General features: G+C 41.6%; 1 protein-coding gene across 1 annotated transcript; it reads right to left on the bottom strand.

The window, feature by feature from the left end:
* Positions 1–2,699: 2,699 nt before the first annotated feature.
* Positions 2,700–21,331, bottom strand: lrpap1 (low density lipoprotein receptor-related protein associated protein 1). Its single transcript, XM_079553474.1, has 8 exons — positions 21,064–21,331; positions 20,637–20,781; positions 17,696–17,826; positions 14,823–14,943; positions 10,861–11,016; positions 7,249–7,331; positions 4,887–5,063; positions 2,700–2,941 (listed from the first exon to the last, which is right to left on the bottom strand). The coding sequence occupies exons 1-8, from the start codon at positions 21,223–21,225 to the stop codon at positions 2,873–2,875; spliced, it is 1,044 nt and encodes a 347-aa protein (XP_079409600.1). The 5' UTR covers positions 21,226–21,331; the 3' UTR covers positions 2,700–2,872.
* Between the last annotated feature and the right edge of the window lie 4,835 nt (positions 21,332–26,166).

The raw sequence follows: 26,166 nt of genomic DNA, 5'->3' as shown, positions 1-26,166 counted from the left end.
TATCACGTTAATAAGATTTATCCAATCATTTTCTTCTGCTCGTCTGGGAGCGGGTCTAAACAGGGACCCCCAGACTTCTCTCACCCCAGACACGTCCTTCATCTCCTCCACGGAGACAAGATGGAGACTCGAGTTGGTGAAAACGTTCAGCTGAGTCTCTGCATGGTCTACGCAACGTCAGGCCCGAGGGCCAAATCCGGCCCTCCAGCATAGAACCTCTGGCCCTCAGGATGTTTTGAATGATTTTGAAGATGACATTATTACAAAAGTCAGAGATCAAATGCCTGTTGGAGGACTCGAAAAATGTGTGAAATACAGTCAGTTCTTTCAAAATTTCATAACAGAATGGTAAACTCAGCTACATTTTGAAACAGTGATATATAATACAAACATATTACATTGTTAAAGGGACTATACAGAGTTTAAAAATGTTAAAATTAAGTATTTTCCTCCCCCTACATGTTCCAACAATGTCCTAATGTGTAGAATGAGCCCAGACCTGTTCACCACAACTGCCTCTAAAGTCCTGTCACTCAAAAAGGTGTCACTTCGGGTCTGAAGTGCCGTCATGCACGAGCTTAATATAGAAGGTGCAGTAACACGTATGACCTGAGGTGGCAGCAGTGAGTATAAAATGTCTAACTTGGATCTAGCCCCTTTAAAGCTGTGATCACTAATAGAATATATTACATTTTTTAAGTAACTTGCCCAACACTGTGAATGTCAAGAAATGTGGGGAAAATGGGGAATAATTTGGGAGAAAATAGGGAAAATATTAGAAATACAAAACTGGTAAAAAAAAAACAATAAGAAAAAAAAGTTTAAAAAAATTATAATTTGGCAAGAAAAAAAAAATGGGAAAAACAAATAATTTTTATTTGAGCTGAAACAACTAAGTCAGTTCCTAGACCAACAGCATCAATGCTGTTTTTTTTTGTACCTGCTTCAGACACCAGTAACCAAAACTCCAGTCTCCATCTGGTCTCCAGGTCGGCCCTTAATGTCCAAAACATGTCCCGAGGTCCAGGGAGGCGTCTGGAACATATGTCCAAGCCACTAAACCTAACCCTGCTTCGAGAAACCGCCTGGTGACCAAACCCTCAGCCTATCCCATCTTTAAAGGAACAGGCTACCATTTTTCCATACTGAGATATGTTCTTACCTGAGCTTAGACGAGTCGATGTGTACCGGTCTGGTCTTTACGCGTGTGCTCAGTCACGCAAAAACACCAAAGATGTTGTTAGCGTTTAGCCTCTCCTCTCCAGGACCCAAACGGGGGTGAATTTAGAAGCGACCAAGCTCTTCCACATTTCCCCTTTTTAAATACGTAGAGTAGTCGACAAAGTTAAACATGTCGATTTTCTAAGCGGATAAAAAGGCGAACTTCAACGTCCATGCAGTGAAGATATTACTCTTGTACTCTTTGTTATCCTCTGTAAGAAGTATTATGTCGGCCAGATCTCCAAAGATTACTTATGAAAACCTCCTGTTCAGCCACGAGAAACACAAATATAAAACCAGACATGCAACGGCCAGAAAACTTCTCTATTACGAGGACCTTTACATACAGAGCTATGCATGCATGGAATGGACTTCCAGATAGTTTAACGCTAGTGGAGGACAAGAGATTTAAAATTTTACTGAGAAAACTCTTACAAATATGTATTGAGTTTAGCGAATGAACGTGTCATGTGATATTCCTTTTTGTAATGCAAATATGTACAGCTTTTATAGGATTTTGGTTGGATATACAAATGTATTGATACGCATTTTGTATGGATTTAAACACTGTTTATACTTTTTGTGAATGGATTTAGTGGGACCCCAGGAAGAATAGCGACAGCATGACTGCGCTAATGGGGATCCTTTCAATAAACAATTACTGCAGACAGTTACGCATCAACTCGTCTAAGCTAAGGTAAAAGGAAAAAACGTGGCCTATTCCTTTAAGGCAGAACCCAGCCACCCTGCAAACAAACTCTTTTCAACCTCTTCTGTGGGACGTAGGTCTTCATGGTCATTACTCACAGTTCATAGATGACATCATTACAATGGCTTGGTGCAGCCTAGTCTTAAAGCAACAAAACCTCTCCGTGCTTTTCTCCCAGATACCACGCAGTTGCACCAAAAACACATTCTCAACCCTTGCTTTTTTAAAAATCAATAAATACAGTGTATGCAAATGAGAACATGGCCCATCCCTGGTGCTCACCCTGTTGAGAGTGTGCTTGTATAAACATTACTAGCTTACTTTTATTATTGCAAACGATGAATTATCTATATTTTTAAAGCACATATCGTAACAATAAAATCCTCCTGCTGTAGAGGTTTGTTTGTCTCACTTGTGTCTCATTTGTTAGCCTCTTCTCTAATGGTCCGTCTCCAGCCTGAGTCAGTCGTCTGCATTCGTCAGACGGGACAGGCACCAGTGTTAACGTGTCAGTAATAATCCATAAAAAGCGGTTATTTGAGACCTGAAGTGTCGCTCACCACCGACGCAGCGTCACCGACCTCCCACACGCTTTCAACGCACAATTGTTACATCTTCATTCTCCGGGACAACCAAGTATTCTGTATCTGTTATAGAAAAACTACAAAATACACAATATGCACCGCCATTAAAAAAAAACAGTGTGAAATGTTTGAAGTCTTTAATCAACAAATATTATTCATAAAAAAAAACACTTTCTTAAATGGAGATCAGTCTAGAAAAGTACGATTTCAGTGTAAAATTGGTTGAATGTGGTTTACAGCAGGTGAAGGGGGAATGGAGAGCCTGCTGCAGGTCGTGTGTGGATTTAGGGAAAGTTCTTCAGTAACCTGCCTTATCATTATTATCATCATTAATGATTTCATGGCACAACAAAGTCTCTCAAAGTTCATTGTGTTGGAGTCCTTGCTGTGAGATTTTGTTGTTCAAGTCCTGCATGTGTTTCTTCATCTGAAACCAAAAACAAGAGAACAGAGAAATTGTGGTCAGAATTTAACTTTTTTTGTGTGCTCGCGTGCGTACTTTTACATCAACGAGTTATAGACCAACAGAGTGAGGACATATTTGGAAAGTGAGGACATTTTGGGTGGTCCTCACTTATTTGAAGGACTGTTTGAGGGTCAAGATGTGGTTTTAGGGTTAGGGTTAGAATTGGGTTTAGATTAGGTTTAGGGTCTGGGTAAGACATTATGTCTATGAGTGTCCTCACTAAGATAGAAGTACAAAATCCTGTGTGTGTGTGTGTGTGTCTTCTTGTACTTACAACATTGCAAGGACCAGTTTGAGTTTTTAAGCAACAGAGTGAGGACATTGTTGTAAAATAAGGACATTTTGGGTGGTCATTTAGGGTTAGGGGTTTAGGGTTCAGGGTGAGGGTCTGGGTAACACATTATGTATATGAGTGCCCTCACTAACATAGCAGTACAAGATTGTGTGTGTGTTCTTGTACTTTTGACATTGTGAGGACCAGTTTGAGTTTTTAACCAACAGAGTGAGGACATTGTTGTAAAGTGAGGACATTTTGGGTGGTCCTTACTTATTTGAAGGACTGTTTGAAGGTCAAGATGTGGTTTTAGGGTTAGGGTTGGAATTGGGTTAAGATTAGGGTTAGGATTAGGATTACGGTTAGGGTTAGGGTCTAACCCTACATTATGTTTATGAGTGTACTCACTAAGATAGAAGTAAAAGATTGTGTTTCGATTCAAGATCTGGAGAGTGTAAAGATATTACTACGAGGGAATGCACCGACCCGATACTGGTGTCGAATATCGGCTACAAATATTTGATACTGAACACCTGTTTTGGCTCTCACCTTTTTAAAAACACAACTTTCACCAACTAAATGTAAGTGAATATGGGCACACTGTATGTCATTTTCAATCTTAGAACCTGAAGAATCCAATTGCTGAGTTACTTTTAACTGCTGCACAAAATACAAAGTATGCTAATAATAGCGGCATAATGCTAATGTCAACTAATCAAAGCTGGGACAGAACCTATGTTTGGATCACCTAATAAAATAAAACAGCCACTGTTGGAGGGCCGAGTGTTTGTATTTTAGTTTATGAAATGCTTTTAAAGAATAACTGATCAAACACATTTATTATGCACAAGTTGTAACGATCAGATTAGTTTATTTAAACATTAGGGACCACAAGGGTTTAGGCTGAAGTAAGCTGTTTATAGAGTTCGGGAAAATCCAGAGTTACCATGGAGATCCGTCATCTTTGCAGCTGTTCGCATACATTTTCCCACAGACTAATATTAGCTAAAAACAGTATAAAAGTGGTGAAAAAATAATTCCGTTAGATGTATTTTCCAGCAGTAACTCAGCAGTTAACTCACTGTGGTGTCCGAGTGTTTTAATGTGAACATTAACTCTAGTATTTTAACTTTTAAAATCTCCATTAGTTTAGACATCTTACTGCACCACATTCCCGAACTCTGTTAATGCAAGCTAAAGCCTTTGATATCCATTCCCAAACTTCGGGACATCGCAGCCCCTTCTTGATCAGAAATTGTCTTACCTGTAAAAAACAATCATTTTTACAGGTACAATTACATAATAAGCAACAGCTAACCAGGACTTTAAGCAAAACATTGGTTTTAAGTAGTACATTTGAGCAGATAAATATATTTTTGCTTCTTCAATAAAGCACCTGTTTCGTAGACAAGCTTTGGGGCTCCCTGTAGTGCGTCTGCGGCCCCCACTTTGGGAACCACCGGCCTATCATATACCCAAGGATATTTAGTGTAGAAAAGTCCAGTGTTCCGTGTGTAATGTTTTTCCATTAGTTGAATATAATTAATATGGAACATCAGTATCAGTAATAGAAGCACAAAAAGCTGGATCGGTGCATCTCTAATTACTACTATTACTTTGCTCATTCCTCACCTTGTATCCGATTTCCCTGGTTTTCTCGGCGAGCGTGTTGTACTTTTCCTGGTTCCTCTGGATGTGCTCTTTGTCCCCTAAACTCTCCACGTGTCGCAGTTTCTGATGGGACAAGTCCAGCTGCTCCTGATAATGGTTGTGCTTCTCCACTTTGGTCTCAAAATGGTGGAGCTCCTCCTTTTTACGGCCAGAAAGCACACACAAAAAAAGGATTAGGTTTGTTTTCCTTCAATTACCGCCATGATTTTGAGTGACGAGATGAGAAATGTCCCGATGAATGGGGCTGGATGTTTCCATGCAATACCTGATCCTATCAACGTGGAGCATATCGGGGAGAAATTGAAATCTAAATGGAGCTGTTCGCAGACATTCCCCACGGACGCGACAAAGGGTGAAAGGAGCACCTTGAGAGAAGCCAATACTTCTTTTTAAAATGGGTAATGCATAAATTAGAAAACCAGGTATGAACTAAGCTTCACAACTTGCTCCCCCGTGCAAGCGAAGTTAATTTGTCAAAAGAACATTAAAAAGGTTACGCCGCACAGTCGCACTAGCCTCGAGCTGCGGTTATAGTGCAGCTTTGGGGCCCACCTTCAACCTTTCACCGCATAAATACAGATTTATTATTATTTCCTTACAGAAATGAGGAAATAATTGAAGCATTTATCACTCACTTATATGAAACTCACTCCCCTTTCAGGCTCAATTGTCCCGTCTAATAAAGCACACATGCTAAACTAAGAGACTAGATGCAAGTTGGTCATTTTTATGCTCACTACTGCCACCTCAGGTCATACGTGTAACTACAACTTCTATATTAAGCTCGTACATGACGGGACTTCGGACTCGAATTAACATCTTTTTGACAGTGTAGGATTTTAGAGGCAGTTGTGGTGAACAGGTCTGAGCTCGTTCTACACATTAGACATGGCTGAACATGTAGGGGGAGGAAAATACTTCATTTTTAAACTCTGTATAGTACCTTTAAATTCAGTAATCAATTAAAGGAGTCAAACACATTAATGTAGGGATTTTTCACATGAGCCACTGAATGCGTTTACTCCAATACTGTACATTTAATTCTAGTCCCAGCTCTATGTTTACACTCTACACGTTGTTGAAAAGCTGAAAGGCTATTTTGCTGCATTCAGATGTTTTGATAGTGGAATAATCACATAAAACACTCTCTGACCTAAATTTAAATAACTTCTATGGGTCATGGCCATCTACTACATGGGTCAAAATCATGTGCCTGTGTAATATCGCCCTAAACCGGATTGATAAGAGAAATGTCGAAAAAATTCATTTATTAAGCCTTTCTTTAAAGCCGTACTAAGTAACGTGTTTACCTTAATAAATCCCTTCCGTAGTCCCTGTGGGGGTAATACAAGTGTTTATGGGATGATTGGAGGGTCTTTCATCTCCCCCTGGTGTCTCTGACCAGAAAACCATGTTTGCAACTTGACTGCCACCGGTCCAGAGCAAGCAATACACACGAATGGAATCACGAAGAAGAAGCGAACATGCTAACGGGCAAAGCTAGCTGCGGACTAACGTCACTTTAGACAGTGACGTCTAAAGCTTGGCTAAGCTTGAGTGAAAAAAATCATTTCTATTGTGTAATTGGATGGACAGCAACCCTCTGTCCCTTCGCCTTTTCTGTCAGTGTAGTATTTACTCTCCAAGACAATTAATACGTTAAAAAATCGTAACTTGCTACGACACCTGCAGTGCCGCTCATGGCCTCTAGGGGCAAGAGTTACTTAGTACTGCTTTAACCAGGTTAGTCCCATTGAGATCTTAGATAGAGACCTGGCCAAGATGAGCAGCAACATATGCTTACTATACATTTAAAGGAACAGGCCACCATTTTTACATTTACAGATATGTTCTTACCTGAGCTTAGACGAGTTGATGCGTAACTGTCTGGTCTTTGTGTGTGCGCTCAGTCACGCAAAACGACTAAAGATGTTGCTAGGATTTGGCCTCTCCCAATGTATTCCTATGGCTCCAAACGGGGGTGAAGTTAGAAGCGACCAAGCTCTTCCACAGGCGCAAAGACCAGACAGGCACACATCAACTCGTCTAAGCTCAGGTAAGAACATATCACAATATGGAAGAACTGTTGCCCTCCCATCATCAACACAAGAAAAACTGATGCAACACTGGATCTTTTGACCCTGCAGAAGCTCATTAAAAACAATGCCACAGCGAACACGAGCACATTTATTGTTCTTAAACCTCATTTCTAAATAAATAACTGCAGCATAAACTTCACCAGACCTGCATTTTTCCCGTAAACAGAAGAACTTGAGAGCGCCGTTGTGAGAATGTCTGAGCCGAGCAGAGGAGGAGGTGTTACCTTGAGAGAGTCGAGCTCGTCCTGGGTGAGGTTGGCTCTCTTCGCAGCCTCCCACAGCTCGATCACACGCGGCTCTCGAAACTCTGCAGAACAAGAGGAGAGGGAGCGGAGACGGGAGAAAAAGTCTGGGTTAGAAAAAAAATGTGGAGGAGTAACTCAACATTCTCCATATCTTATCAATACGCTTTAAGTGCTATTGCTATTATGGATTTCATATTTATTCCTCTATGACCTTCTGGACACACTGTCGACTTACATGTAATGGATCACAGACACTTTGGGGAAAACAAACCGATCAAGCACTTCCAGGAAGATTGAGCTGCAACACTGACTCGGGTATTGATATTCAAATAATGAATTGAGTTTTATGTTAATCAAGTGAGCAAAAGTACAAAAGTGAATCATGATAACCACCCTCTTCCACATCCACCTGGGCGTTGTTTATTGATTTTGATGCCTCGCTCGCGTTGAAAGCTGAGGAGTGGAAGTCAATAAATGCAGTGTCAGACTCAAAAGCACTAGAGCAAGTTGTACGAGTGCCAGGAGAACGTGTTGGCAAGATAATATTGTGAAAAAATGAGTGCATTATTTGAACCGAGGACTTTGTTTTCTCATCACTTGCACTTCTAATGCCACCACTATTATTCAGTTTCATTCTATCCTTGTATGAAATCACATCATCACTCAGTATTAACTAGGGAAGCATCGATACCGCACGCTTGTACTCATTTAGGAGGTCCCAATACCAGAAACCGATTCCACTTGTCGTGTGGCCGACGCAGCGGAGATAAAACAGCAACAAACTGGAGAATTCCTTAGTGTAAATACAATATTCCACATCGAGCTGACTTTATTACAGACGACACGCCCTAAATCAGAGTCTGTGCTGGATTTAACCAGAGCTAAATGTGGTTAGTGCTGCAGCGTGAAGTCTGCAGTGTTTACAAGATACATGCTAATGATGCTAACTAGCTGCTGCTAACATTTCTGGCGATTCTTGCGCTGTTTTATGCTCAGGGGCTTGTTCATCTGAAGAACTAACCCGGCGACTAAAAAGTCCTCAGAAAATCCAAAAAAAGAGAAACAGCATTGAGCGAAATTGAGCTGCAGTAAAACAATCAAAATGCTGTAGCTACTGGATAAGTTACTATAAACACACAGTAGTAATAAGTAACTCTCAATACTATTGTTAAATAGAAAGAGATAAATGAATAAAGAACAAGCATTGAGGAGCTTTTGGACATGGGCGGTTCTGTCTATGATGGACAGTGCAATAAAAATTTAAAATTACATTGAATGAAAAAAATAAATAAATACATTCATTGCAGCAAACGGTGCGCCTCTTTATACCCTGCCCCCTACAGGCCAAATCTGCAACTGCACCTCTGGGAATGCAGCACAATAATAGAAAGCTGCAGACCCGGAGCCGAGACAAATCTACCGTGAAAAGCAAATCCACCGTGATAGTGCGCCCTCTGCTGGTAAAGACAGATATACAACGGTATTTAGCTTATGTTTTACAGTTGTATCGTTGGGATTATTTAGTGTAATTTAGAAAGTGTTGACATGTAACTTAGTTTAGGCTACACGTACTATTATTTGGGTTATTTTATGAAATTAAAACTGTATGTTTTACTCCTTTCATTGTATTTTGTAGGACAGAGCAAACAAAATCACATTTTTATTGTGGTAACGGCCATTGCTGTAATCAGTAAAGAAAGGAGAGAAATTGGGTTAATAATAACTTGCAGATGCAATAACAAAGTAAAAAACAACATTTGTACCGTCAGGGTCTTCCCTGTTTTCTAAATTCAGCAGCATCTTTCTGTCAACTTCACTAAAACAAAAGATCAACACTGATGTCAACAATGTGTAACAATCAAATATTGTAATTCTGGGCTAATAATGGTAATAATAATACTACGGTCAAAACTAGTCTGGAATGACATATAGGCCCTACATGCAGCAATGTGCCATTAATAATGGTGCCTTTACTTAAAAAACAAAAAAAAATAGTTGTCCTTTATTTATCCAGGATAAAACTCGTTCCTCGAGTGTCCTGGCAAAGATTCTTTCAAAGAATTTGCCACAAAAAGTAAAAAGTACCCGTAATAGGCTACAAAATTATGACTAAATTATAGCCTATATTTACTTTACAGCCTGCAAATGCATTTTTGGGTATCATGTAATTGGGATTATTTATTGTTTTTACTCATTTACAACTAGCTATCTTAAGCAGAAAATGAATGTGTCATCTTCTCTTTATCAAACAACAGAAGCATCTACGATTTTTTAAAAATTGGTTCATAAGAAATCAAAAAATGAAATAACTCGGTTAAAGTCTCACGTTCGTTGAGTTGATCAAATCAATCTTCCCAAGAACTTATACCGTCGTGTATCCGTCTTTACCAGGAGAGGGCGCACTATCACGGTGGATTCGCTTCACGGCATTTCTGTCTCGGCTCCGGGTCTGCAGCTTTCCCCTACTCATGCAGCAAGCTCTGCTAACGGCTATGGCAATAAAATTCACAGCACAGAGGCGCCACCGGGGGGACCAGAGTTTGAGTTAAGGTCGTTTACTTTATGTTCCCCCTAGGGGCATTTGTCCTCTGCATTTGACTCATCGTTCGACGCCTGGGGTGGCCCCGTAAGGAGCAGTGGGCGACGGCAGAGCCATCTCCAGATGTGGAGCCAGGCTGATGGTCAGAATCAGCTGACTGGAGGATTCACCTATTGTAGAACATGTGCTGTGGTACCGTGTGCCACACTTTAATACGATCAGACTGAGGAACTCTTTTGTTCATCGGTCCATCCTGAAACTAAATGAGGAGCTTAAGTCATAAAATCAAAGTGTGTTATGGCGAGTGGACAATTGTTTGTAATGTCTTTGTGAATTGTCTTACATTTGTATGTCTTGTCTGTATTTTGTGTTGATACGGGGCTGCTGAACTGAAAAACAAATTTCAGATCCTCGCATCTGACAATGAAGTATCCATCCATCCATCCATCCATCCACCCATCCATCCACCCATCCATCCATCCATCCATCCATCCATCCATCCATCCACCCATCCATCCATCCATCCATCCATCCACCCACCCACCCACCCATCCATCCATCCATCCATCCATCCATAGTGGTAGGGGAAACCAGAGTACCCAGAGGAAACCTATGCAGACACGGGGAGAACATGCAAACTCCAGACAGAAAGGCCACGTCCAGGTGGGAATCGAACCCGGGACCTTCTAGCTGCGCTACCGTCCCTGCTATAGATCATTTAATTCTTTTGGTTTAGCCCCATAAAAGAACATCTTCTTATAAATATATATATATCTCTAAAGCTCAAACTACAGGCGATCACAGGCCTTCAAAAAGTCTCTCTATATAAATACTTGAGCTAAACACATTTAAAAAGGTATGTTACACAATAATTAATAATTAGATCCGTTTTGTGGCAAGCCTGGTATCAAGTGTGTCTGTCAGCCGCGATATTACACTTGACACATTCCCCTCCTCCATTTCCTGCTGAAAGTGTTGTCATCATTCACTCAGTCCACACTCGTCTCTGAGCCACTCACACACTCATAAAGGTGGAGAAGATGAATCCTCACCGCTGTCCTCTGTGAAGCCCTCGTGACTGATCTTCCGGAGCCGCTCAAAGCCCTGGTTCAGGTCCCTCATCTTCAGCTTCAGCTCCGTGTGCTTCTGGTGCAGCACGTGCTCTTTGGCGTCGCCCTCGAGCGGAGAGATCACGTTTTTGTGAACCTCTGAGGAGACGCACACACAAAGAAGAGAAGGCTGAGTTCGTGCGAGGGCAGAGCAGGTTAGAGGGATTGCATGAGATCAGTGTCACATAAGAAAGAGTTCAGACAGAGAGCATAATTTAAAAGGAAATGAAAAGAAAAGTCAGAAGTACAGGATTTGTACAAGACTTGGATGTGATATCATTTTGAATTTACTGCTTTAATTCTTACTGAATCACTAAAGAAAGAATGAGATTTAACCATTTCACTTGAAAACATGGAAGTACATTTGGTAAAATTGGGTTTGGTGCCTCACCAGAGGAGCTGCGGAAACTGCCGTGACCAATAAACACTGGTCACTCTGCTTTAACACCACATTGTCCGCCATGGCTGCAGCACCTCCATAAGTGGGCGGCAAAATAAGCTAAGTTTTCTATTAGCTAGCGTTGCACTTTCCACACGTTTTAAGCAACTGTACAGCCTGGTTTCTAATTTTTGGGAACTTGCCACACCTAGAATATGTTTGATTGACAGGCCGTTAGCATTAGAGCTAATAGCGCGGGCGTGGCTATGACCAAACTATGCACCCCCACGTGGGCGGAGTCTACAGTGAAGATCCCGCCCTTATGCCTTTTTTAGGAACATGCTCCGTCACAGCAGGGGAGGAGGAGTCTGTAAATCCGCCATCATTTCCCCTCAATAGTTAATATGGCAATGTCTTTTAATATTATGTCTATGGCCGTGACTTGGGGTCTCCGCAACGTCTCCTCAGCTCGGACTGATAGTGCGTGTGTGGGCCTGGAGGCTAGTTGGAGACTCGAGTCGCCGCTGGTCATGGAGATGTCTCTGAGGCGAGGTTCGTTTTCAGCTGAGTCTCAGCATGATCTCCGCGGTCTCAAGAAGCTGTGAACACAATCTGTGAGACGTTTGATGTCCCTGCAATGCCTCTGAGACCAAAGAGTCGTGTGGAGTCTCTTCAAGATCTCCCTGGTTTCCAGCAGGTCTCGGAGACATTGCAGGGACGCCACAGAAACGTCTCACAGGTTCAGGACAACAAAAAGTATTTGTGACACAACTGCTTGAGACGGTGTAGACCTCACGGAGACCATGCAGAGACATTTTTTTCAAGTCTCCAACACTATATCAGTGTTTCCCAACCAGAAGAGTAGGGAGGAAATCAATGGTATGAAAAGAGGAAGTCTAGATACTACCTGCATCGAAAGTAGGAACCAAAAAAAATAAATGCATATCTTTAGATCCAGGTTTTGATGCTGTAGGTCCAGGGACAGCTTAACAGGAAGCGACATTGTTTTTTCCAAATATCCCCCCCCCATTTTTATGTTTTTTTTTTTTTTAGCCTTTTTTTCTATATATTTTCCCTATTTCCCACCATTAAAAAAAAAAAAAATCCCCCATTTTTTACACAATTTATTCCCGATGTTTTACCTATTTTGGCCCAATTTTCTTTACACAATATTTCCTTATTTCCCCCCCATTTTTCTTGCCATTTCTGACACATTTCTTGACACTGGAGATGAACCCGATATTGTACATTGGTAGATCTTCCACACATTATTATTCTGTTTTGATGACAAATATCACTCGGGTATCTGTATCGAAAATAAAGTATCGTCAAAGTCCTGTATCAAAACAAATATAACGGTACCCTGCCTTACCAATAGTAGTACCTTTGATATTATACTTCACCCCAGTGCACGAAAATACTGCAGCGACCGCATCCATGTCAGACTTGTATCACAGGTTTCTGTAGTGTTGCTGTTTATGTGATAACGCAGCAAAACAGACACAGTGATTTAACTTGACACATGGAAAGGTGAGAAGGGGGCCGCCGGGTAAAAGCCAGTCGGACATAGTCACGACGGATCAAAGACCAGCTGACATTTGGATCAAAGACCGAGCGCCGAAAGGAGGAATGAAGACGGAGAGGTGCGCGGGAGTCTGGCCCCTCAAGGCGACACGCGACTGGCTGAAATCTAAAATCCACCAGACAACCAGAAAACTACAGAAGAAAAAGCACATCACACGACGGAGAGGTTGTGGCATCAAACATCTGCCTCGCGTCTCTTGCTGTCGTGTCTGTCGGTGTGACCACGAATTCGCAGCTCGATGTGGTGTGACAAGACCTGCCACTCTCACCGCGGAGAACAGGCATTAGGCAGAGCGAGCTGTCGGATTTCGCCACCTCTGACACGCTCCGAAAACGGCCAACTTCTGAGAGACAGACGAAATGGCTGATAGGAGAAAGGCCTTAAAGGGATGTTTCAGGATTTTTGACATAGGGCCTAATTTCCTCGTTATCCAGAGTGTTGCTGATTTCTGCTGGAGATATTTTGTTATTCATGCAGTTCCTATATTTGAAGAGTTACGTGGCGCTAGGCTAGTGCAAGGCTAACTAGTCTCCAGGCCGGTGAGATAAGCCCTTTGCTTATAGAGCTTTTCTACTTCCATTGGAAATAGGGCTGCAACTAACGATTATTTTGGTAATCGATTAATCTACCAATTATTTTTACGATTACTCGATTAATCGCTTGGCTGTGAATGGTGCATGACATTTTTGTGTTTTTGGAGGCTCTTAGTGCCAATTCTGCTTTATGATCGGATGAGACACAGACAGATATTTTCAATGTACAAAACACTAAACACCCCAACTTGAAAAACAATGTAGGTTTCCATCAAAAATAAAAAAAAATGTTCACGTAATTTATGCTCTTTTTAAGTCTGTGTTTACTAGAAAACGATTAATCGATTACTAAAAGAGTTGACAATTATTTCAATAATCGATTAGTTGTCGATTAATGGATTCGTTGTTTTGGAATTGGAATTGGAAACCATTCACCCATTTACACTCATTCATATACTCTGGAGGCAAGGTGGTGACAACACTTTAGAGTTATTGCCACTTGGAGTATACATTAACGACTCAACCGGTACGCGAGACAAATTCCCAATTTTCGACCAGCTTTTTTTTCTCACATTTTTTTTTTTCTTTTTCAAATTTTTGCTCATTTTTCAAAAAAATATATTTTCCCTATTTCCTTGCATTTTTTACATTTTCACCCATTTTTTAACCCAATTTATTTCCAATGTTCTACGTATTTTGGCCCCATTTTCTCCCCATTTTTTACACAATATTTCCTTATTTTCCCCACAATTTATCACAATTTTTTTCCGCCATTTTTGACACATTTCTTGACACTGGAGATGAACCCGGTCTTCCATTTGCAGATCTTCCACACATTATTGTTCTGTTTTAGAGAATAGAATAATTCTAGCCATTTTGCATTTAAAAAAAACCTTTATTTGAGCAGCTTCAGCTTTGTGGTTGTATAAGCTACGCAGCGGCGGAGGGATCTGCTAGAAAATAGTCCCTCAAAATGCGGTCGTTCACGTGATGCAAGGTCAGTTATATTCCAAAAATTATTCTAATCGACACAGACATTTATATGGTTAGTCTGGCGTTATAAGTGATTTGCCTCAGGTGCTCTGTGGAGCGGGTCAGACTGTTTTTAACGCAGGCTAGCTGATACCATAGAAATGTGTTAGCCTTGCACTAGCCTAGCGCCACGAAACTCTTCAAATATAAGAACTGCATGAAGGCAGCAACACTCTGGGTAACTATAGGAAATGAGGCCCTATGTCAAAAATCCTGAAACATCCCTTTAAACGCCATATTTCTCAGCGTCAATTTAGAAACTGTCCTCGGTGTGTGAGTGACAGCGCCGGGAGTTTCACGAGGGAGCACGAAGGGTCTGGGGGCGACGAAAACAGTGAGAGCAGGTCTGTAATGAAATGTCTAAAAACACTCTCACCCTCGGTGCGGCTCACTGTGTCGATCAGGATGTTGTATTCGTGGATCTTGTCTTTGTGATGCTGGAACTCTCTCTTCAGACTCAGCAGCTCGTCACTGGAAAACTTCCCCGAGCTCTGGGCCTGAGGAGACACAAGGATTAGATGGTTAGTTAAAGGCGTTATACAGAGTTTAAAAATGCTAAAATGATGTATTTTCCTCCCCCTACATGTTCCAGCACCACAGCTGCCTCTAAAATCCTGCACTGTCGCTCAAAAAGTTGTTACTTCCGGTCCGAATTGCCGTCATGCACAAGCTTAATATAGAAGCTGCAGTTACACGTATGAACTGAGGTGGCAGTAGTGAGTATAACGATACTTGGTTTTCGGTACCGATACCTGAATAATTTTTTTTTGGTATCTATACTAAAATGTTGTCGTCTAGAACCAGAAAACAGGACAATAATGTGTGGTAGATCTGCAAATTTACAATGTCGGGGTCATCTCCTGTGTCAGTGTGAGAAAAGGTGAATATTTTGGGAAAAAATGTGATACAAATTGGGAGAAAATTGGACAAAAATTGGGACTTAATTTGGGGAGAAAAAATGTGAATATGGGGGGAAAATATTAGTTAAAAAAAAAGCAAAAATGAGCGAAAAATTGGAACAAAAATAAGACTTAAATAGGGTAAACATTAAAGAGTAACTAAACGGGCGTGGTAGAGCCTTTCCCCACCCACAAACTAAAGTCAAAAATTGCTGAGAAAGGGGTGGTCCTGGAGGCTTTGGGGGAGACGAGGGGGGTGAGTGTGTGGGCGGGGTCTGCTCTGTTGACAGTCTCAGACCAAGCCCCTCGATCTGACAGGACTGACAGGACTGCTGTTACCGGTGTCACCACTGTACGCAAGGTTCATTTTTTCCTAGGATAGTTGGTACACTCTCATTGCTTGATGTAGCAACTATCCTACGGAAGAAGAAAAAAAAGATAGCTGCCGGTAGACTACTCGCAGAGAGAGAGCATCGCACTGTAGCTTTTCTAAGGGATTTATTACTCTACACCACCTCAGCTGAAGTGTGAGCATCGCAGGGGCGCCATCTACTGGTTTGACTGCGCAACACGTGTCCTGGTTGCTACGTGATGGAGGCGGAGGCGTGTGTGGGCGGGGCCACAAAGGCACAGAGGCAGAACCACGGGCAGAACTGATGACGTTTTGTGGACGCCGTGGACACACTCTCCTCCAACCGCAAAAACTCAAATGTAGTTGCTGCGTGAAACCAGTAGAGGCGCTAACCCTGCGGTTTTAGACACAAAAGTGAGATTTTGAACAAGTTTGCACCAAATGTCAAAATATTGACTGGGACATGTAGCTAACTCTATTCAACAACCATGCAGACCGTTTATCAGCAAAAAAAAGGGGATTTGGTGTTTAGTTACTCTTTAAGCAAAAAAAATGGAAGAGAAATTGGAAAAAAATAAATAAAAATTGGGAAAAATATGAAACTACCTCCAACTACATACTTCCTGTAATGCTGTCTCTGGAACTAAAGCTATATGATTTTCTTTCGCTACCGGCTTTCAATACTTTTATTTTTTTGATACCAGTACAACATTTTTTCCGATACCAGACAGGCAACATTTAACGGTTCCCAGCCCTAGTCTTTACCTTGACATTGTGCTTCAGAAAAAGAAAGGTTTGCAGTTTGATCACAGCTCCCCCCCATGTATATTGGCATTGTTCCTTTGAGCAGAAACATTGATGAACTGTATTTATTCTATTCTTAAAAGGGACTCTACAGAGTTTAAAAATGTTAAAACTACGTATTTTCCTCCCCTTACATGTTCCAGCCATGTCCTAATGTGTAGAATGAGCTCAGACCTGTTCACCACAACTGCCTCCAAAATCCTGTCACTCAAAAAGGTGTTAATTCGGGTCCGAAGTGCCGTCATGCACAAGCTTAATATAGAAGCTGAAGTTACGCATAAGACCTGAGGTGGCAGTAGTGAGTATAAAATGACTAACTTGCTTCTTGTCTCTATAAATATGAAGTAGAGTTGGGTAGAAATATTCCCCAGGATCAGAATTTGTCTCACACCGGTGTAAATGAAACTCACATGCACGAATAAAACAACCCGGAGCGAAGGCCGAGAGGGAAACCAGGTCAAAGTGTCGTCAACTTTGACACAGATTTAGCCACTTTTCAAACGTCTTGTGACTATTTTTGGAAACAGGGCGAGCGACAAATGTTGTGACCCTCCAGGATTTTAATAAAGTCACCATCGCATCCCATAAGGTTTCACCAAAAACATATCCAGCTGCTCTCAGATACGATAAGATAATCCTTTATTGATCTCACAACGGAGAAATTCACTCGTTACGTTCGGCATTCAATAAGATCACTCAGGTTGTGCAAAACAGACAGGAAATGTGCAAACAGAAAAACGAGGTATCTTATGGACGATAAGTAAAAGCAACAATCTTAAGGGGCGGAATGATAACAATAAGGAAATAAGTTTGTGTGCAGGTCTCAAAAACTGCCTCAAAATAGCTCAAGGATCGGCGCGAGCATCTTGTTTTCTCTCGGGTTTGTTCAATGACAGATCACAAACACAAAAGCTCCGTCTAAACTCGCCTTTTACACGAAATAACAAGAAAAAATCCACACTCGCTCCCCTGAGCACATCAGCCCTGTCCTTCAGAACCTCCACAGGCTCCCCCTGCTTTCAACGCATTCAGTTCAAGGTCCTCCTCATCCCTTTCACAGCCCTCCATGGCCCCTCCATATCTCACTGACCTACATCACCACCACACGCCATCTCCCTCCCCACGTTCCTCCGACGCCGACCTACCGTCCCTCACCTTCACCTGTAAGACACTTCACTACAAAACAACACGCACCTTATTCCAGAGTTTGTCGAGCCTGGGGTCGTCGAATCCGTCGCCCTCGTTGGCGTCGTGGTCCTTCAGGGAGTTGCTCTCCATGGTCCGAGTGTCCCGCTTCCCGTCCATACCGTACTTGGCGAGGATCACTGCGCAGCAAAAACCCACAAAACAAACCTAATGGAATCACCGCCTGAGCAGCTCGAAAGAATCAACACCAAACCATTAATCCCAAAGTCACCCTTTCCCACAAAACAAGAACTACAGCCATGGTTTTCCACAGAGGTCTCGAGGAAGTCATATTTAAATGTTAACTAATTTATCAAAGAAAAACTTCATTGCCTTGTTGGATTTCTTAACTGCAGGACTAAACTTTTCTTTATGGACCTGACTCAGCGCCGTTTAAACTATAATAAGTCATCTGTGTCACTCATTAACCCTGGCCTGCTGACTGAAGGACTTCTCGGTTCGGTAAACGTAAAGAGATGCTTGTGGAGCAGATTTAAATACCAGTGGTTCTTATAAGTACTACGAAGTACAACTGAAGAGTGTCTGCGTTATACCCCTACACCTTTAACTTTAGACTTTAACTTTAATTCACTTATAGAGAATTGGTTACGCTGACACAGACAGAATGGATTAACAACATTCAAAGATATCACTTAATGAAATAATGGAAACCCACAGCAGTAAATGCCTATCTCACAGGAGGAGAGTTTAGGAGACTCCTGCGACTGACAGTCTCCGCTACTCGGACTGATTGTGCACATACAAAGGGCGTATCTCACCGGCCTGGAGACTTGTTGGAGACTCGAGTTGCCACAGGGATGTCTCCGAGATGTTTCCAGGAGATAAGGCGAGTCTCCAGGTAGTCTCGGTGAGAACAAACAGGTTTGATTTCAGCGGAGTCTCTGAGAGGTCTCCGCGGTCTCAAGCAGCTGTGTCAATGTTGCGAACATTATTTGTTGAGACATTTCTGTCGCGTCCTTGCAATGTCCCCGAGATCTGTCGGATACCCGGGAGATACCAAAGAGTCCTATGGAGCCTCTTTAGGTGGTTTTCCACATACAGGCGCGTATTCACCTTATTCCCTAGGCTCGCGTGGGCGCCGCCATGAATTGTGCCCGCCCCTTTTCTCCTATGTGTTAACATGGGACTGGAGACGTCCACATAAAACCAGTCACTACATGAAAACAAAGCCGTTTTCAGGCCGTGCAGAGAAACGCTGCAGTGTTGACATGTTGGTGCAAATGAACATTGGACATTTTACACAAATCAATCGACTAAACATTCTCCGAAACGTTCTCCGTTTAAATGAACGGGCTTCGCGCTCGACCGGAAGTGTCTGTACAACGGAGGTGCCGAGACAAAGCAAAAAGTGGCAAAAGTGGGCGGGGTGGAATAATGTGAATAAGCCAAATGGCTCTTTCAATCGCTTTGTCGATCATTTCCATAACAAAGGCTAGGGCCAAACCGGTCTGACCAGGTATAGGTTTTGGGACAGACCTCTGGCTGTGGCCAAAGCGCTGACCCGTGTCTGATGTGACGTGAACAGACTCTGGACTCTGATTGGCAGCGAGAGAGTGGACAGTCCTCATTATTGACACACAGGTCATACGGATTTAATATTTTACATCATACGACTGTGCTATGAGGGGATTTTGCAGATATTAGCATTTAGCCACTGTTAGCGCAGCTTTAGCTGATGTTTGCATAACATTTGCATGTAGCTTACCTTCATAGTTGTATTAAGTGTTTTCTTTTTGGTTTTAATACAGCTCGGCTCCTCTGAATGATTCTATAACTCCCACTAGAAGGCAGCATTTGTCCACATTTGTTCTCATCGCGGCTCTAAAAACTTTTCATGACGATCTGTACAGAGTGCTCCTCTGTGGGGGCGCGGCCCACAACCAATGCGTGTGTGTGTGTGGTGGAAACAGAAGTGTGTGCAGGGTAGAGTCGATACTTGCACGTAGATCATGGCGTGCGCGGTTGGGTAGAGTTGTATGGAGCCTCTTTGAGATCTCCTTCGTATCCGACAGGTCTCAGGGACGTCACAGAAACGTCTCACGGGTTGAGGACAACAAATAGTATTCCCGACACAACTGCTTGAGACCGAGCACACATGTCATTGTCCACTGAAATTGAACATGTTCGTCTCAGAGACATCTCCGTGACCAGCGGCAACTCGAGTCTCCAACTCGTCTCTCGCCCTTTAGTGCTTGTCCTTCAGAGCAAGAGGGTCCCGAGTTTGATCCCCGGGTGGAGTTTGCCCTACCACTAAAAACATGTGGACCAGGATGAATGAGAGTGTGTTTGAGAGTGCGAATGTGGGACAACGGATGGAAATTAACCCAAAGCTACAATCCGGTAGCCTGGCATCCAGACTAATCTCCGATGTTCAGGAGACTAGTCTGGCGACCCTGTCGTAGAAAAGCTACTGCTTGAGGCGGGACTAATGTGGGACAACCGAAGCGCAGCAGCCAATGAGAACAGAGCGGATGTGACGACAGAAACAGCGACAAGAAAGTCGTCGTCATTCGGACATTAACAATGGCGCTCCTGCCACACGGAGTTCAGGAAATGACTTCTGTCGTTTATGTCAGAAACACTTAAGAATACAAGCATACCGGAGCATTACGTGAAGTGGTTCCTTGTGTTGAAAAACTACAAAACAAAGGCGCAACAACGTGACGCCCGTTCAGGGAGCTGCTCTGATTGGTCGGTAGGCTCCACATCGCTGCGTCACTTCCTTTGAAAGCGCGCAATGGAGTGTTGCCAGACCCTCTTCTGTAAAGAGTCTGGTTGGCGAGACTAACGATCCGGCGTGGCGTGTTTACATGCACGAGTCCCATGTATGTTCATTAACACTGTCCCGACCAAATAAACAAATAAATAAATATCATCTGTATGGTTGATATACAGACCCCTTAGCGTTTTACTGTGATACAAGACTCACCGTTAAAGTTGCGTCTGATCTGTGCCTCCTTCTCTCCATTTTCGTCCATTCCCTCCACCTTCAGCTTCTTCCACTGCAGCTCATCTTTCTCCTGGATCTTCAGGTCACTGTGCAGCTCAGCCTGTTTCACTGGGGGCAACTGCATCTGCAAAAACACAAGACACAATGTTAAACGCACTGGGAACCCGTCATGTTATTCTTTACTCTTCGATGCAGTTCACCCTTCACGTGACCTCATAGATTGTGAAATACATCAGCGCAGGTTCTTTCTGCCCTCGTAAACCTCATCGCACCAGGTCAGGTCACGAGTGAGATTAGCGTTTCATAGTAGGGAATCTTATGAGCTCAGCTAGAGTCAATGTCGGGTCTTTGTGCTAACATGTGTGTATGTTGTGTCGTATTATTTGGATGTTTTATTCGTACATACCCTCTGAGCCTTCTCCCACACCTGGTTGAGCTTAGCTATCCTGAATTCCACCGTCTTCCCATCGCTGCTGCTCGGCTTGTGCTCGTTCACTTCTCGGGAGTATTTACCCGCCATTGCTCCAACCCCGAGGCAGAAAAGGGACACGAAACACTCAAGCTTCATTATTGCTAAAAACGCAGCGCAGCCGAAGATAAAAAAAACTAAAAGAATAGCGGACTGAGCGCTGCGGCTATGTTATTGTGGCTCGTGCTACTGTGTGCAGCCGACAGCGGTCATGTGACCAGAAGAGGCGGAAACTGGAACGCGTTGCAATCTGGGAAATGTAGTTTAACTTGGCGCTACTTAGAACGTCTATCAAGCGGATTCCATTTCGAGAAAAACTACAAATCCTGGCGTCCCATTGTGTGCCGTTACCTAGCAACAGAGGCAGCGGACTCGCTGGGCAAATAGAAAGAGTCCACGCTGATGCTGTGGTTGTTAAATTCCAGAAGTGCTTTTTTTTTTCTTCTTCCACTTTTGCAGCCGGTTATGTTCGGCATGTGTGTCCAACTTTGATTAGTTACTATGAGAATGAAAACAATAAAATAAAGATTAAAAAAAAGATTAACTCTTTTCCGGAAAATCCACTGTTACCATGGAGATCCTTCATGTTTGTGGGTGTTAGCATTTCCCATAGACTAGCATTAGCTAAAAACAGTCTGAAAAGTGAAGAAGAAAGCCTTTGAACAGCTACGCTAGATGTTGATAAACTACTGGCAAACACATCTAACACACTGTGGCGTCCAAAAAGTGTTTTAATGTGAAAAATAACTCCAGTATTTTACCTTTTAAAATCTCCATTAGTTTATTAGTGCTGCAAATTGCCATGATGCTTAGCGATATGACATGCTATGGCTGCTGTGGGAAGTACGGCACACTGAGCGCGATCCTCTTCTTACTGCAGACTGTGTCTTATTATGATACAATATTTCTTTCATCTGTAGTCTGTTCATTACTATGCACACGGTGTCTCCTGTCCCGCTCCCCTTCGCGAGTGCCTGTCGAGATCGAACGGAGGAACCCGGCTGAACGGAGGAACCCGGCTGAACGGAGGAACCCGGCTGAACGGAGGAACCCTGCATTTTGGAATTGGACACCTAGGACTGGACTAGGACAATCCTGAACTCTATTACTATCAGAATTATTTTATTTTATTTGATCATTTATTTAATATTTTATTTTATTTTATTTTATTTTATTTTATTTTATTTTATTTTATTTTATTTTATTTTATTTTATTTTATTTTATTTTATTTTATTTTGTTTTATTTTATTTTTTATTTTATTTTATTTTATTTTATTTTATTTTATTTTATTTTATTTTATTTTATTTTATTTTATTTTATTTTATTTTATTTTATTTTATTTTATTTTATTTTATTTTATTTTATTTTATTTTATTTTATTTGCTTGCATGATGTTGGCCGTCTTAGTCCAGAAAGGCCCTCCCTGTCTTCGGTAGAATGATGCCAAGGAGACTTTGAAATTTGGATGGAAGGTTGGACTTGCTACAGACAAATTAATTATGTCTAGTCTTTGCTGGAATCAATTCTTAAAAGATTAGTCGCTCAATGTTGTTTTCTTTGCTACAGCTCAGAAGAATCACCTACAAATACAAGGAGAGACATTACAACTGGAAAATAAGCCTCTACATATAAAAATATCAAGTATGATGGCAAATAAAACTTCGCAATGAGCGAGCTTATCCTGTTAAAAGTTTGCTCCATGTGTGGCTTGATAAAATGGTGTTTTGTACTTTGATAGGACTTTGATCGTCGAGACTGCAATCGAGCCAAACTCTCTATTTATTAAAATCAATATAATCCAAAACAAATCAGGCAGGCCGAGCAAATTTAATTCTGTGGGAGACAGAATGAGGGCTTTTTTTTATTTTTTTTTTATTACCAACCCATCATTCAGACTGCCTTGGTGAATTTGTTTACACAGCACTCAGGCCAATAAACCAAAAATGGACTCAAATAAATTTATATTAAGAGAGCGAGACGATAAGGTGAGTCAGATGCATGATGGGAAGTAAACAAAGACACATTAGGCGCTGCTTCTGTCCTCTGTCAACGCTGTCCTGCACTTTCTGATCAATTATATTTGAGACAAGATGGGCTGATTATGTAGTTTAAAAAAAAAGTGCTTGACCGAAAGGCCGAAACGAAAAACAAATCAGGCTTTGGTCTCCGCATTACCCTTAATTTGTTCAATCAAATCCTATTAGAGTGGATATTACCTATCATCAAAGTCTAAGTAAATCGAATTAGGAGCTTTAAATATATTCTGTATATGCCAAACGATTTTTGCTTGTGCTCTGTGTCTTTGTTGTGAAAGTTCTTTGGCCAGTAATGAAAAGTTTCTTTATTTATGGCGATTAAAGGCTCTATACCTGTTTTGATTAACAATGAAAGAGGAAATCACTCAAATATTAGCTGTGGACTCCACTCATTCCTGACTTTTTCTAACATATTGGTAAAAATCCAGACTCACCGCTTCACCAGCCATTGAGTCGGGTAAGAGTCGGATCAACTACATCTCCAGAACGGATCATAATACAAGAAAACAGGAGCCGGAGTAAACCAGTCAGCGAAGGGCAGTCAGCGAAGGGCAGTCAGCTGCGTTATTGGCGGTTCTGCGTGAATATTTTAGGAATATTAAGTATTAAAATCGAGTTTGAAAAGATGAGTCTTTAATCCGGATTTAACCTCTTAACTCCCGCCTGAACCGAGAGGATCTTTTTCCTCACGTCATCAGATTTTTTTTCCATCATTTTTTTGTTGGGTATTCAACTAATTTTTGTAGCTTTTTTGTCATTTTTTTGGTCATTTTTTTGTCAAATTTTTATTACATTTTTGTGATTTTCTTTTGTCACATTTTTGTCATTTTTTGCCACATTTTTGTCATTTTTTCGTCATTTTTAATCAATTTTTGGTCATTTTTTTGTCCCATTTTTGTCCCATTTTTGTCATTTTTTCGTCAATTTTTTGTCATTTTTTGGTCATTTTTTGTCCCATTTTTGTCATTTTTTCGTCAATTTTTTGTCATTTTTTGGTTATTTTTTGTCACATTTTTGTCAATTTTTCCTCATTTTTTGGTAATTTTTTCGTCAAATTTTTATCACATTTTTGTGATTTTTTTGTCATTTTTTGTCACATTTTTGTCATTTTTTCGTCAATTTTTCATCAATTTTTGTCACATTTTTAATTTTTTTTGGTCAAATTTTTATCAAATTTTTGTCACATTTTTGTCACATTTTTGTAATTTTTTCGTCCATTTTTTGTAATTTTTCGGTCAATTTTTTATCACATTTTTGTAATTTTTTTTATCACATTTTTGTCATTTTTTTGGTCATTTTTTGTCACATTTTTGTCATTTTTTTGTCATATTTTTTTAAATCAATTTTTGGTCATTTTTTGTCACATTTTTGTAATTTTTATGTCAAATTTACATCACATTTTTGTCACATTCTTGTAATTTTTTTGACAAATTTTGTCACATTTCCACCATTGTTTTCGTTTCAGTTTTGTTGCTATTTCCACAGCTGTTTTCCAGAAGCTTTTGGACTGGGGTAAAGCCAAACTGGAGAAAATGTGCTCGGTTCAGGTGGGAGGTAAGGGGTTTAAAAAGGCACAGATCTGTGAGAACACGCAGACTGAAGGGGCAGGCACCACAAAGGAACGATCGCCCCACTGTCTGTACCGGGACCTGGGCACGTCCAGAACCATATGATTGGCAGACCGGAGAGAGCTCTGCTGGGGCGATGTACGGTCAACAACTCAGCGAGATACAACGGAGCGAGACCATGAAGAGCTTAAAAAAAAAAAAGCAAACAGTGAACAGTTTCAGTTTGTGGGACGGTGGTATAAGCGGGATAATGCACTCCGAGGTGTCCATTATCAGAAATAACTGGACGACACGGAGGTGTTCGTGTGGGACGGTTGTTTCCACGGAGTCCAGTTATTTCTGATAATGGACACCTCGTTGTGCATTATCCCTTATACAAAACACTCAGAGGGGCGTCATTCTGGATTCTGGAGTTTATCGGCACATCTCACAACTTGCAGGGTCACTTTTCAGGGTCACTTTCACAGAAATGCTGGAAACACAAGCCTGAATCTTCATGAAATGTAAACAAATGCTTTATAATTAGATGATTATAAGTTGACAACATACGAAAGGGCTGAAAAACTTTCTTCATTGCACTTTTTGGAGGAGACTGGAACAAACACAGATGACTGGCAGAGATGGCATTATGAGATGAAGCCTTGTTAAACTCCTGAAAGGACAGGTTTTGAAAGGACAGGCAGACGGGTTTCTTTTAAAAAGGCCAACACCTCTCAGGATCTTTGCAATCACATCCTCCCGGAGAAAGGTAATGCCCCACATCACTGCTGCCGAGAACTGAATTGAGAAACGCAGCGCTGTAATTTGTTGCAGATAAAATCAATGAGGTGTTATTGTGGTGTCAAAGGCTCTAAATGAACTGAATGTATTGCAAAGATGGACAATGAGCCCAGGGGAAAGTCAAACAACAGAGCACAGAGGGAAGGCTGAAACTGAACTTCACTGGCAGCTGTGTGTCGCTTTTCATTGTGGCCCACCCGTCCTAACAAGTTGCTTTGATATAGTCTAAGTCAAGTGAGTCATTAAATCGCGAGGTGGCAGTGGTTTAGAGGGAGATTATTTGCCCACAAGGTTGGCCTTTGGATCCCAGCTTCGATCGGCCTCTGTACTAAATCATGCATTATTCATATAGTACCAAAAGTAAACTGGATTAAAGCTGGATTGTCGCGAGACCTGAATGTTCAGTCTCTTGGAAAATCCACCCTGATACATTCGGTGGATTGGACAATTCAGACCAATCGCGAAGCAGTGTTACCTCCCTAAAAACATGTACAATAAGTGAATCCTCCATCAGCCTGGCTCCACATCTGGAGATGGGTCCCCGAGCGCTGCAGTGCGGTCGCCCACTGATCCTTATGGGTTTGCCTCAGTGGCATCGAAGGATTGGGCAAATGCAGAGGACACCCATAGATATAATATAATAAAGATGAGCGG

This window comes from Gobius niger (assembly GCF_951799975.1).
Source record: "Gobius niger genome assembly, chromosome: 3".
In the NCBI taxonomy this organism is placed as follows: domain Eukaryota; kingdom Metazoa; phylum Chordata; class Actinopteri; order Gobiiformes; family Gobiidae; genus Gobius; species Gobius niger.
Note: the sequence above shows the minus strand (reverse complement) of the source record. Positions and strands in the feature narration are given on the sequence as shown.